This window comes from Coffea arabica, chromosome 1e (genome assembly GCF_036785885.1).
Source record: "Coffea arabica cultivar ET-39 chromosome 1e, Coffea Arabica ET-39 HiFi, whole genome shotgun sequence".
Lineage (NCBI taxonomy): Eukaryota > Viridiplantae > Streptophyta > Magnoliopsida > Gentianales > Rubiaceae > Coffea > Coffea arabica.
Window position 1 is genome coordinate 6,716,436 of NC_092311.1, and position 14,333 is coordinate 6,730,768.

Sequence of the window (14,333 nt, forward strand, 5' to 3'; positions counted from 1 at the left end):
GTGATAAGGTGGGTTTACGTTGAGTCTTAAAGTGGGTTCAAAGAAGGCTTGTGAATTTGGATTTAATGTGCGGGTTACTCATGAAGGGGGAGATTTGTTAGATTCATGAGTAAAAAGTTATGTCCCACATTGGTCCAAAAGATGCAGAAAGAGCGATTAATATGTAAGTAAGAGCTCAGGACCTAAAGGTTTAAACTTTTGGGTCAGAATTGGATTCCTGACTGACATATTGGGCTTTTTGGTGGACTCTCTCAAGGTGTTTCTCCCTATCACTCCTGATTCTTACCTGCTGGCTCTGACCGAGGTGGGGGGACTTCTTAAGAGGCGATCTCTCTAGCAGTCCTTATCACTCAGGATAGGCAGACTCCATCCAGTCGGTAGGTTTACTAGACGACTTTCTTAGGAGCTTAGTGCAAGGCAAGGAAGACCGAGCAAGTGGGAATAATAAGTTCTTACAACTGCAGAGTTTGCCTATAAAAACGATGTGAATCGACCTATCAAAGCTTTTTACCACTTGCTTGAAACGAAAGAATATAACTTTCTAGTGATTCAGTTCTAGAGTTCCAAACCTTAAGCTTTACCGTGGGCCAGGACTTCAATCGTTAAACTCTGAAAAGGGTTTTCGAAATTGGGATACGCACCATTTGGTTAGGAACTCTTGCTGCCTTCTTTGTAGTTTCCACAAATCATAACGATTTTAGAGATAGGCATGTGAAGTACTTTTGGATGCTCCGCAAGACTCCAAGTTGATGATCACCTCATCATAAGCTGATTTTTGCATCAGAGCCAGAAAACAGATTTGTGGTTTTAAGAGGAATATTATTTATTCTGTGTAGAAGTACCCAACCATGGAGTATACTTTGTGAAGTCAATTTCCAAGAAGTTGACTCTCATATTTTTGGAAGAAAGGAACAATATTTTTCAAACTTTAAATAAAAAATGAAATATTTGCTTAAATAACTCATCCATCAAAAATTACAGATTATTATTTTTTAATTACTATTGTATTGACTAATGATCCCTTCATGATTATAAGCCATTGAAGTCCAGAAAACTTCACATTCTGTCTTGATTTTCATGAATGGTGTGTCAAGGAAATTAGAATCTCCCTATAATTGGTAGGTTGTAAGGTACTTTGAGAGTCAATTACCAATAACTATGATATAGTGCTGTGAATAGATAGGCATGTAGGATTGTAAAGATCAATCTGAAAAATTTTGGCTGACCTTATGTGTCTAATGGGCTTGATACGATTCTCGGTACATCAAAACGAACCGAGAGCGTGAATCACATGCCCTAAATCTGGATTAAGGTATAACATTTGGGGATGGATGTCTTAATCTATCTTGGACTGCTTAAGAAAGATTAACACTTGTAGAACAACACCACAATCAAGGTGAATACTTGATTGATAAATTGACGAAACATCTTAGGTCAACTCTAAGATGTTCAAGAATGACTTTCACAAGTCAAGAGAGCTCTTTCTCAGAAGAAAGAATCTGAAAATTTTCTCAATATTATTCACTTGTGAAAAACGTTAAAAACTAAGGCATATTTATAGCATTTTACATGACCCAACTCCTAATCAAACTAGAACTCAATTAACTAAATATTAACTACTAAGAATGGACTCTTAAAATTTGGGCAACATGGCATTAATATGGCTTACTATGGTCAACATGGCCTTAAGCCATTTATTTCCATCAACTAATGACTCACTAATTCCCAAACTAATCGCGGATTAATCTGAAAATTTGCTAACAAAATAATGACACTAACAATTGTAAAGCTAAGCCAAACTAACAACTAAAGGAAACGACACTTGACTTGATGATCAACAGCCTGATGATCACAAACTCGGTCCAAACAACTTGAACTACTTCATTGCTGGCAAGATTCCATATCAGGGCTAGGTAGAGATTGGGCTTATATATGAGGCTCAATTTAAATGTGAGCCAAGTTTTGACTTCATTAAATTTAGCCCCAATTAACGCTTAGTCAAAATAATTATATGTAATAGAACATATAATTAATAATCATATTAGTATAGTTTGTAATATATATATAAATATAAATCAAAGTAATAAGATACAATGTGATAATTATATCACATTATATAATGTGATATTTATATCGGTATGTAGACAAAATTATGTGATAATTGTGAGCTAATTGGTCGAATATCCTAATGCTTTTGCGAGCTGAGTATGCGCCCCACAAGGTAAGTCCAAAGCCTGAAATTTATTACTTTAGCCTTTTTTTGGATAAGTTAAGCTTGAACGTGTCAAAACCTAACAAAATCTAACTCAAAAAACCCAGTTGACAACTTTACCGGCATACCTCATCAGTCATACCACAACTAACAAATAGGTTTAAGGCAATTTGAAGTGCTTATAGAAAGCTATGTTTGGGCAAAATATACTTATCTGAATGGAGTCAATGGGCGATTATGAAGATGGCTTAGGTTGGTGACCACAGGTCAGCGCCGGTCCATGGTAGGAATGGCAACGGGGTGGGGAACCACTCCCCCGTCCCTCACTCCTCCCCCCCTCCCACCCCGCTTACTCCGCGGGTGCCCCCATGGAGTTAATAAAAATTTGTTATTTAATTTCATTATAATCAAATTTTAGCAAATAATTAAGTACTAAAATATCAATCCATTACCAAATCATTATCCATTATAATTTCACAATTGAAATTCATAAAAACAATCAAATAAAAATTGTTTGAATACAATCCAACATGATGAAACAAATATAACTTTCACTTTTGAAATAAATACAATCACTATGTCATTATTGTATTTTTTGAGAAAAAATGTGTTATTATGTTAAGTGTAATTAGGAATTTAGTATAAATGCATTAGTAAATTTAGTATAAGTAATTAATAATTTCTATTAGTAGACATGTATAATTATTAGTATAATTGATAATATCAATTATATTACATATACTAAAATACATTATATAATACTTATAACTAATAATATCATTATTATAAGTTTGTAACTAATAAAATAAAATAATATATATATACATATATATATATTCTAATGGGTGGTGGGGTAGGGGTATACTACCCCTCCGAGATGGAGTGGCTTCCGGCCGCAAGAAGTGGAGAGATGGATCTCAAGAAAGCTTTGAACTACTTCCAAGCAAGTAAAAACTAATTGAAAGTACGTACTACCAATGTCAGGGAAAGCAGACTGAGATACCGGCACCCATACCAAGGGTTTTTTCTTTCTTTTTCCCCTAAATAGCTCAAGCCTCCCGCCTCATTTCTTAACGGGGGGAAACTATTCCCCCCTCCCCGCCTCATTAGTTCCCTACGGGCATCTGCCTCAATTGTCATTCCTAGTCTATGGTCTCCTCAAGCGGGAGTGCTATAGTCATAATTTTGCTCACAAGGGCTTGTGTGCACATAGCCCTTGCACAATCTTCACGATTTTCAATAGTATCAAGCATGTATTTTTATGGGAATAATTTATTATTTTGTCATTGAAGGTATATAGTAGGGATGGTAGTGGGTCAAGTACTCTTGAAAATATTTCTTTCCAAACTCTACTTGCATATCTAAGTATATTACCAATCCGAGTTTTAATTCCCAACTGAGTTTTAATTCCTTTTACCAAACCCTCTCACTTGTTGGTTGGATTACCCATTCAGTTCCTTCTATCCACTAAACTCAATAGTTTAAAAAATGAAAATTAACCTTTATAAAACTAAAATCAATGCATACATCATGTTAAATTAACACATTATATTGAGTTTTAAATTTGGGTAAAGCCATCAAACTTGTATGAAAAAAATCCAACATTTAATGAAGGGTTAAATCAATAATCTTCTGTTTTTAATAATATTTGTCTTCATTTGTGTTAGGTTAGAGTTGTATCTAATTGGGTTATAAAATTACGAGATGTGTTATCGAATTATAAAATTGCAACCTATACATATTCGAAATATCCCACTTATGCTAATATATATATATGAGGTAATAGGGATCCGGTATCGAATTTTTAGGATCCTTTTAACAAACCCTATCGGGTTACTCATTGGTAACTTCTCATCAAGACCAAATCCTAATGGATAATCAATTAGTTGTACAATTAGATTAACCATCAGGTTGAATAATGGCTTGGATTAACCACTGGGTCGAATATCCATGGGAGTTGGATTTTACCCGACCCATTGCCATCTCTATATACAGGTAGACATAAATCATATCTTTACAAGAAAAAGCAGGTAACTAATGTAAACTAAAGGACACTTGTTGTCATCTTCGAGTAAAATCCTAAAAAAGTTTGTCTAATCTAAAAGACACAGCCTCTAATTTTTTGAATAAATTCCCAAAAAGTGGGACTTTTTAAAAAATATTCTCAATGGGTGGTATTTTTCAGTACTCTTCCTGGAGTGTAAAAAGTGCATTCAGTGAAGCAATATTTCCATAAAATACACACTTACATTATGTCTTTTTTTAAAAAAAATTTGTCTAGGCATTTATTTCTTAGACACACATCCACTAAATTCGTTTTTCAAATAACTTATTCGCCAAATACGTTTTTTTTCAAAACTTTTCACTATCTGTGAGTGTCTAGTTGTAACGGTTATTTGGTAATTGATTTGAAGCTTTGTACGCACACAAGCAAGTTTTGTACACATTCATTGCCATTAGGGCTTTCAGCTTTGTACATACACAAAGCAATTTTATACAGCACTTACTGAATCGCAGCACATACTGATTGCAATTAGAGCTTGTAATAAGCGGAGTTGAGTCGAACTAACTGTTTTGTTTGAGTTTTGTCCAAAATTATATCAAAGCCCTGAATATTCAATTCATTATTTGATAGTCAAATTTAGATAATTATGCAATTGATTGGAAAGTAGAAATCCGTTAAGTCCCTATCTATTCCGCAGAAAACAACTTAAAACAGTAAAATGATAGAAGTTGTGTAAGGATCGAAGACAACCTAAGAGGGGGGTGAATTAGGTTATTTAAAAACTAATCAAGTTGAAGGACTCTTTTTTACCCAATATGAAATTTACCTTCTTTTCTAGGAGACCACTCAATGAAACATTTTGTAAGAGAACAATATCACTTGAGAGTAGAAGAGATAAGCAATTAAGATTCACAAGATAGTAAACAGAAAGAGAAGAATAGCAAACCAATTTGACTACCAAGCTCTTCTTGAGCTTGAAGTTCAATTTACAAAACAAGTTTCTTCAAGTTGATGAAATACAACCAATCTTGTGTACAAAGGAAGGCTCACTTCCTCCTTGCCCCAAGCCTCACTCGGCCAAGTTAGGAAGTTTTACTATCGCTCAGGACAACTCTCACAGAGCTACATTATTGAAGTATTCACTCACAAATGAAAAGCTTACAATGAACTTCACACCACCAAGACTACAAATCTTCCTTGGAGAGTGTTTTCTCACTAAAACTACTCTATATCTTTTGTATCTTCAGTGTGCAAAAGTTATTTAAAGTTTCTGACCATGCACTATTCATATAAGACCAAGAAAGTGCTTCATTAATGCTTCCAACGGATAGAAAATAGCTGAAGAGTCAACTAGCTGTTGGGAGTATCGGACGTCCGGTACTTCCAATGCTTGCATCCGATAGCAGATAGAGAGTTTGAAAGATTCTATCGGACGTACGGTACTTCCGATGCTTGCGTCCGATAGCAGAAAGAGAGTTTGAAGGATTATCTCAATTCTATCGGACGTTCGGTACTTCTGATGCTTGCATCCGATAAGATCTGCACTGTCTATTGGACGTCCAGTATTGTCTTTGTGAGCGTCCGACAGATTTCATCTTCCTTTATCTACTTTCAATTGCTCTTTGAATCAAATTGCTTCAGAGCTGAAAAGTTTTCTTATTGGAAAGATATACGTATTATCCAATTGTTTTGTAAACATCCAAAGACAGGGATCAAGATCATCAAGTCGTTGGTTTAGTCTTCATTCCATTATTTGTGGTTAGTAGTTGTAACATTGTATGTTTGTAATCCATAAGTATAGATCCCTCCAATGTTATTACTTGTGATCATATCAAAAAGAAGAAAGGAAAAGAGGACAATGCTCGAATTTACCCTTTTTTTAATTTTTTTAGTGTGTTGTGTACCTTTTTTCTTGTTTTTAATAAAAAAATGCATTTAATATATACCCAATAAATAAGGAACGATCAATCATCCTCTCCAGCATACGTAAGAAATTTTTAAATGAGAGGCAAACGACAGAACAAGCACAAGATAATGGTGCAAATCGATCTCGGCATATTGGTCGCGATCTCGGAGACGCAAATTTTTGAAATATTTAATATTCTAAAAATTGTAAAAATATATGATAAAAAATAATTAAAGAAATTAGCAAAAATAATAAAAATTCGAGCTGACTCGGGACGACTCGGCCGTTTCTATCCGTCTCAGAGACGTCTCGGGCGAGTTCTCGGCGATTCATTATCTCGAAGTCATCTCGTTTCGGTATCGGATCGGGAAGCCCCATTCCAATGACGACTCGGCCGAGTCTTTGAACCATGATATAGATACTCAGCTTCTGGCAACTAGAAACATACTTACCTGCACGGGGTGATAAATTGGGCAAACTAACTTCGGACAAAATCGATAGCATACTGAATACTCCGCATAGGTGGTGAGTTAGGTGGAATATCATCCAGAATGATGTTTGCAAACTCCTCTAGCAACTTTTGTACTGGTAAAGGAATGACCAATTCAATCTGCCTATCTCCCACTGTCAGCATTCCTTTTATTACTAATGCATGGACTTCCCTCGAACTCCTGCAATCTGCGAGAAACACTGCCTCCGAACGGGTGATGGTTAGAAAATTCTTACCCCCAGTACTGCTAGCTTGACTACTACCAGGATGATCACTAGACTTCAAAGGAAGCAAAGTGATCTTTTTCCCATTTTTTACAAAATTTATAAATATTGTCCCGGCCCAAAAGAGTAGCATTAACATCAAAATGCCAAGCATGTCCCAGTAGTAACTGACAGACCTTCATATCAACGACATCACAAATTATTTCATCTCTATAGTGTTTACCTATAGAGAGAGGAACCCTACACTGCTTAGTGATATATACAGGTTCTACATTCTTAATACATCCCAATTTATAGGGTTTAGGATGATCAATAATCAGCAATTTTAAAGACTCAACTAAAGCACTAGAAACAATATTCTTAATGCTACCATTATCAATAACCAAATCACAAAATTTACCTAAAATAGTGCATGATTTCAAACAATTTGTGGCATTGAGAGTCATCGTGGCACCTGGGGGTCAGCAACAACTTCTTGACCACGTAAGCCCGATAATCTTGCTCATGTTCCTCTCCATCAGGTCTGCATATGTACTCCTCTTCATCATTTTTTACCTCTGGTGCATCATCCACATTTTTAACATTCTCTACTAAATTAATCTGCCTCCGGGGGTTAGGACAATTATTTAACATATGTCCTGGTTGCCTGCACCTCTAACATTTATCACCAATTGGTCTTGCATAGGAATTGTGAGGTTGCTTTGAATTAGGTGGAGGAATGGGATTGGTGTTCTGACGTCGAGGCTCCTTAGCTTCTGTAACAGGCCTTTTGTTCTCCCTGAATCTCGAACCACGACTCTCTTGGGTAATACCCTTCTAATGGTCTCGAAAAGAGGTACGAATAGAATAAAAAATTCAATGGAAAGACTCACTCCGAGTATTTTCTTGAGGGACAACCTCAGTTCCGCCTTCACAGCTAAATTCTGGGCCTCAAACAAAATAAAGATACTACGACACCCAATCTCATCATTTGTACTATCTTTCAATCCATCCAAGTATCTAAAGACTAATTGATTCTCGGATTCTATCGCATTATTTCTAGATAACAACTATAAAAACTTTGAATTGTACTCAAGAATTGAACATTTATCTTGAATGCAATATTAAAACTATGAGAAAAGGTATTGTTCGTAATCAAGGGGAACATCTACTTTCAATTTGAATTCCTCAGCTTGATGATTTTGTTGAACCCTAGGGTTAAGGCTTCTTCCTATATTATCATCATCCAACGAACTCTTGTCATAGGTTTGATTCCTATGAGATAGGTATATCTTGCGTTGATTTTGGTCACAGTCTCGAGCAATTCTCTCAACTCAGTCACCATTATCATTGCAATTTTGGTTGTGTTCAATGTTCATCCTCTCCCTAAGGGCAATAAACATACCCTCCATTCGATCCATATGAGCATCCAAATCCACAACCCTGTTTCTCAAACCCTCAACTTCGTCATTAAGGTTATGATTACGATCTCTATTGTCATCGGCCATCTCAGGAGAAACCTGCTCTGGTACCAACTGATACGGAAGCGCAATCTCAAAGGAAAAGGTACACGAACAATTTTCTGATCCAAATTCAAGATTCAAAAGAACGAGAGAAAACTCTCTACTTTATTGGAATAACCAATAAAAAGTTTGATAAATGTGAATAGATGAATGAATAAGAAAAAACTAGGGTTGGCCTATTTATAGGGTACAATATTGGTGAACCAAAAGAAAAGAAAAAATAAATAAAACGTGAAAATAACACGCAACTTTGGGTCATGTCAGGTCATATGTCGGGCTCAATGGTTGGCACCCATCTTAGCAAGTTTCTGCAGATTGAATAAAGACCAGAATATGTCGAGCCTTATGATGGGCCTTACGTTGGGGACCCTACTCGGCTAAATTTTGCTTTACACACGACCCTTCTTCCTTGCGCGATCCATCCTATTCCAAAACACGTCTTCAAGCTACTCCACATCAGAATCTTTGTGGCTTTTCTCCATCTAGTACTGCACATGCTGTACTTCTTTTCTCTAGATATTTGAAAAGCTCATAATATTTAACCAACGGCAATGGGCCGTCCCCGTAGTTTTGGATCTAGTTCACTTCGAAAAGGAAGTTCACCCTAGAAATTTTTGCGATCAATAGAAACTGCTGAAGTAATCAACAAAAGAAAGTTCGTGTAGAAGAGTTTTGGAAACGAATAAATGAATTGATTCCAATCAAAAGCAATACTGCAAAGAATTACAATCCCTTCCCCACCACGTACATGCATGAGCGGGGGAATTCTATATACTTGTATTCATACAAATAATTAAAATCTTCAAACAACAAGAACTTCAGTTGAATTGTTGAGGACTGATTAGGATCATTTCTGGCGCTTTGGCACATGCCCAGTAGGTGATCTCAGATCCCGAAGCCGCTTCTCCTTGGAGAGTGTCTCGGCCAGCCTGTGCAAAGATTAAACAAGCAAACTTGTAAGCATATTTAGGTAAAACTCAAGAAATCTAGCGGCTAAGAGCTGGTAATTAAGATAAGTGATGTTAAGAACAAGTGGGATTTTCTCGTCTCTTCCAATTTACATAAGAAAAATGTAATTTGTCATGAAAGTTTTAAACAATGAAGTATTTTCAATTTTTATGACCGAAAATTTCTGAGTGCCGCTCTTCTTTGATCAGTTCATTCTTAAATATTTCAACTGACTATATGGAATGGTAAGAGCATTAACTTCGAAAAAATATATATTTTTAAGTAAAAGAAAATGGGCTTCTGTCGGTTTCTACCTTTTGAGAGCCTCCTCATTTGTGCCTTTATTCAGAGGCTCAAAAACACCAGTCTGCAAATTAATCCTAGAAACTGGCTTCTTCAACAAATTCTCCCCAACTTTGACAAGATTCTGTAGATTTTCCTCCGTTGCAACATCCACGGAAGCCAAGTCTCCTGTTAATGTGTCATCCTGCATCCGTGATGGACAAGAAAGGTCATTAAACAATAGAAGAAGACTGAAAACTAGCAGCAAAAGGTTTTCTCATTTTAATATACGTTAGCAGAAAAAGAAAACCAAAAGAGAGAGAGAGAGAAAGAGTGTAGGTACCTGAATTCGTAAATAATTTTCTTCAGACTGAAGTGTTTGAAAAATAGTAGAAAGGTGAAAGTCAACCATATCGCTACTTGCTTGAGAGAATACATCCACTAGCGGAGTTGAACCACCACTTGTGAGCCAACCCAGAATTCCCCATTTCGCTGCTTGCTCTGCATCATACTTTCCTTCCTCTTTTGCTGTACCAGTTCCCAAGGATAGAACAATGTAGCGATTATATTCCTGTGATCTAATCGAGAAGAAGTCGGAATTCCCTTGGCTAACCTCCTTAGTCACATGGTTCATTGCAACTAAAGCCTGAAATTTTATTTCATATTTACCTTAATCGTGAGAAAAAATGAATTTTTTTTTTTTTTTTGCTAAAATATACACAATCCAAGTTTCTCAAAGTAACACGACAAAGATGAGAAATTATACCGGATTGTTAGCAGCCACGCCACCATCGATAAGGTTAAATTCTCTGACGCTACCATCAGAATCTTCAGTTTCGAATTTATGGGCAGGAAGATAAGTGGGAGCAGCTGAAGTTCCTATGCATATATCTCTCAATAAGGCGTCTAGGCTTGGATGGTGCTTCAACTGAGCCATGCAAAACATCGGAATATGAGTTTCTTTTAGAAGGAACATGTAATACAATGATAAAAAAATGAAAGGGTTTGATTGAGACGAACTGCATAGCTGGAAAAGATGGTGGGCTGGAGCAATTTGATGTCGAAAGTAGGGATGACAACATTAGTCAATGTTTGGTGCAACTTGGTCTCACCCAGCTTTTGCTTGAGCAGATTATGGAGATATTTGCCATCATATTTGGGTCCAGTCACGGCTTTAATTAGCTGTTCAGCTTGTCCCAGCATTAAGTGTCTGGTCATGAACATGAATCATGTTAGTTAATTGGCACTAGCGGGTCGATATAGTACTAGTATATAGTAACTTAATCGTTTGGACAATGAAGATGGTATATAGTCAGGCTGATTACGTTTCTTGCGGGAAGATTTGAGGGCAATTGTCAAGGTAAAAGTCCTTGATCTCTTTGGCAGCAAAGAGAGGCCGATTCTTGTCATTTGGAGCGGCAAGCATTGCAGTCACAAGACCACCAGTGCTGGTGCCCGATATCACATCAAAGTAGTCAGCGAGTCTTGCATCTTCGCCATCCAATTTCTGCACCAAAGACAAATATCACATGAATTATTACGCCAAATAAGAGTACTCTATGCAATTTAACGCATGCATGCGAAACTCACAAATCGGGTTTATTCTCTTCATGAATGATTGGAAAGCAAAATTGATGCTTGACAAACCTGAAGCTCAGACTCTAAAAATCCAAGGATTACTCCAGGGATAATTCCTCTGATGCCTCCGCCATCAATGCTTAAGATGGTGATGCTATTTCCATAGGTTGGTGTCTGTAGAAATGATCTGGGGCTTTCCATAACAGATTGTAATAAGGTTAAATACAATCAAAAGGCAGATGCTTATAAGAGAGCTGAAGATGAAGAGTTAAAGTCGTAAAATACAGCCTTTAGCCAGATGTATAATAACAAAGATACTGAGAAGGCGATGAAAACCCTTTTGAAACTTTGTGTACTAAGATGATGACGAACTTAGGGTATTTATAGTGTTTCAGAAGTATCTGGCACGAATATTGTTATCTTCTTTAGTTGACAGAACCTCCTGTATACGTTTGACCAATTATTATATGACTGTGCCGTAGCTCTGTACGCAAAAGAAAAGTTCAAAATCCTACCCATGCACGGAAGTTTTCCCGATGAATGTTAGCTTTGAGAAAAGAAAATAGTAACTAAAGAGGATTGTAAGTTTTTTAACGGAGTTTATTGAAACTTGAAAGTTGATTCTTGGCTTTCTATTGGCACTCTCTCTACTTATTGTTAAAAAAGATAGAGACGCCCACGTTTAGGATAAAGCATACTTTTAATTGGTTGTGGATGTCTTATTAATTAATTAAGCCATAAACCAGTGACAGGGCTTAGAAAAACTTTTTTTAAAGGCACTGATCTACTAGTCTTAAGTTCTACAAACTAACAAAACTTCTTTTGGTCAAAAAAGGTCTCCACTAGATCAAGTTGTCCGATCAGAATATTTGTGTATAATTTTCCCACGAAACACGATTTTATCATGGTTACAGCTTGTTTGGCATGGTTAACGTTAATTAAATGCCCATAAGAGTTAACGAACCAAATTCTTCTGTAATTCTTCTGTTCCGATAGCTACATTAATTAGCAGAATTTGTGAATATTTTTTTTGCCTACCATATAATGGTAGAAATTAATGAACTTTCTGATTTGAAACTCAATAACATTCCTTCAAAACAAAAAAAAAACAAAAAAACTCAATAACATTTTTACCATCTTAAAACGAGTCTTGTTTTCTTATCTTAAAGCGAGATTTAGAAATTTGCCTCCCTTGCGAATAGCCTCTGTGTCCGTCTTTTAGCTTTAAGAAGAAGTAGTAGCCTCCATTGTGCTTTGTATGGCATAGTCAGAGTCTCGTTTGATTAATAGAAAATTTCCCTTTGCCTCAATATCATTTTTTTCTTAATTTTTTCTGTGGATTTTATGTATTTATCAATTTGGGTCCTTCAATTTCTCTGTGTTCCTTCTCTCTAGCGAATAACGAATGTTTTTGTACTTCAACAATCACAATAATGATAGGGATTGACCTCTTATTAGTTACGTGCTCTAAACCTATATGAGGTAGACTTTTTTTTGAGAATAATGAGTTAAAGGATTTCTGACACAATTTACACTTGATTTCGAAATTTCATCTCCATACAACGCTGCCAGCGATTTAGAGAAAATGCTGGTTTGAGTTTGAATATGAAACTTTCGAACTCGTAAATTTCACTAGTAAACAACCGAAGCTAATTGCAGGGATGAGAGTCGATTCTTACGGTGACGTTCCACTGCAAACATTGCACTAGTACATGACTGATCATGATGTTGAGAAAACCGAGTTTGCATCATTTCTTCTGAATATCAGCAATCAAGTTACTACTTAAATTACGTCATCGGTGATTCAGATCCATGAATTGTTTCCTTGCTAGCAGCGCCATGGAATTTAATTCCAGTTAAGTCACTTAATTCCACGGGCATGCAAACCAAAGTGCAGGCCCTCATATAATATTTAATCAAATATATATCACAAACAATGGACACAGAAACAAGCCACAAGGCTTGTTGTTGAAACCAAGAAAAGACGAGTAACAACCCGAGGCCAGAAACGTAACTGCAAAGACGGGAAACAGAAGACGAAACTTCGGTGGCTTTTTATTTATTAACCATCTGAATGTTTTCACACTTATATCAATGAACCAAGAAAGGGTCATTGAATGATAAAATCCTGTAAGGATTAGTTACGTAATCGGGAACATAATTGAATAAAAATAACACAAGTAGTTTCCTAAATAGATAAGGATTAAAGTTTTTATCCATTGTCAATGTAATTAATTTTTGTTTTTACACCAACAGCATGTAGATGTCTGCCACTTATGTAAAATTACATGTACTTCAAATTTGAAATTAATTTACATGACATGCATCAATATTCGTTTGTATGTACCCTGACAGTGCATAAAAAACTACTCAATAAATATGCTAATACTAAAAAGACTTAGTTTAGAATCCTACATTACCTCCCTGGAACCAATGTCTTCAAATTTTACTATACCAATCATTTTTTTCAACTTGAGAAATAGTTACACATTTAATGGCTTCATGAAAATATCTGTCACTTGACTGCACTTGTGATGCTTGAGAGTTCATCTTTAACTGGCGATGGTGGGGGAAAGTTTGTGATTGCTTTGGGTCCTCGGAACCGAATAGCTGCATGATCATAAGGCATTGCAGCTTCTTCTGTTGTATCATAAGTGCCAAGCCACACCTGTTTTTGTTTAACAGGATCTCCTATCTCAGCTACCCAACTACCCCAACGCCATTGACGCACACCATGAAACTTCTTGCACTTGTTTTCATCTTTGGACTCATCTTTTACTGTGCCTTTGCTTTTTCTCTTGTTCTCCACTACATTTATGTTGCTAGGTTTCTGTTTTACATTCCCATCACCGTTACTATTTTCTTTAGAAGGGAGGTGCTTGAATATGATCTCGTTGATGTACTTTTTGACTCTATGGTGATGATCAGTGCGGCCCTCTTCATCACTGGAAGAATCAGTGTAGTGGGTGTGACGACCCCACCTCCTCCTAGGGCGTACCCCAAGTTTTGATGGATCGCTTGCCCAACTCTTGCCAGGTCTCACTCACAAGTTCATTTACAATATAAGAACCTCGATAACAAAAGCAATAGCAACTTTGGCTTAGATATATATAATTCGTGGTCATCAAATTCTCATACAGACCCAAAATATAACAAGAGATTCAAGCTCAAGTCCATCCATTAAAA

The 14,333-nt window shown here is 36.3% G+C and overlaps 2 protein-coding genes across 2 annotated transcripts; both read right to left on the reverse strand.

Annotated features, from left to right (window-relative positions):
• Positions 1-9,121: 9,121 nt before the first annotated feature.
• On the reverse strand, positions 9,122-11,348 carry LOC113690922 (patatin-like protein 2). Its single transcript, XM_027209053.2, has 7 exons — positions 11,217-11,348; positions 10,895-11,076; positions 10,590-10,779; positions 10,336-10,497; positions 9,913-10,215; positions 9,602-9,774; positions 9,122-9,268 (listed from the first exon to the last, which is right to left on the reverse strand). Exons 1-7 carry the CDS (start codon positions 11,346-11,348, stop codon positions 9,187-9,189), a joined length of 1,224 nt encoding a protein of 407 aa, XP_027064854.2. The 3' UTR covers positions 9,122-9,186.
• Positions 11,349-13,662: 2,314 nt separating this feature from the next.
• Positions 13,663-14,328, reverse strand: LOC140015851 (ethylene-responsive transcription factor CRF1-like). The gene is made up of 2 exons (XM_072068680.1): positions 14,290-14,328; positions 13,663-14,175 (listed from the first exon to the last, which is right to left on the reverse strand). The coding sequence occupies exons 1-2, from the start codon at positions 14,326-14,328 to the stop codon at positions 13,663-13,665; spliced, it is 552 nt and encodes a 183-aa protein (XP_071924781.1).
• Positions 14,329-14,333: the final 5 nt, after the last annotated feature.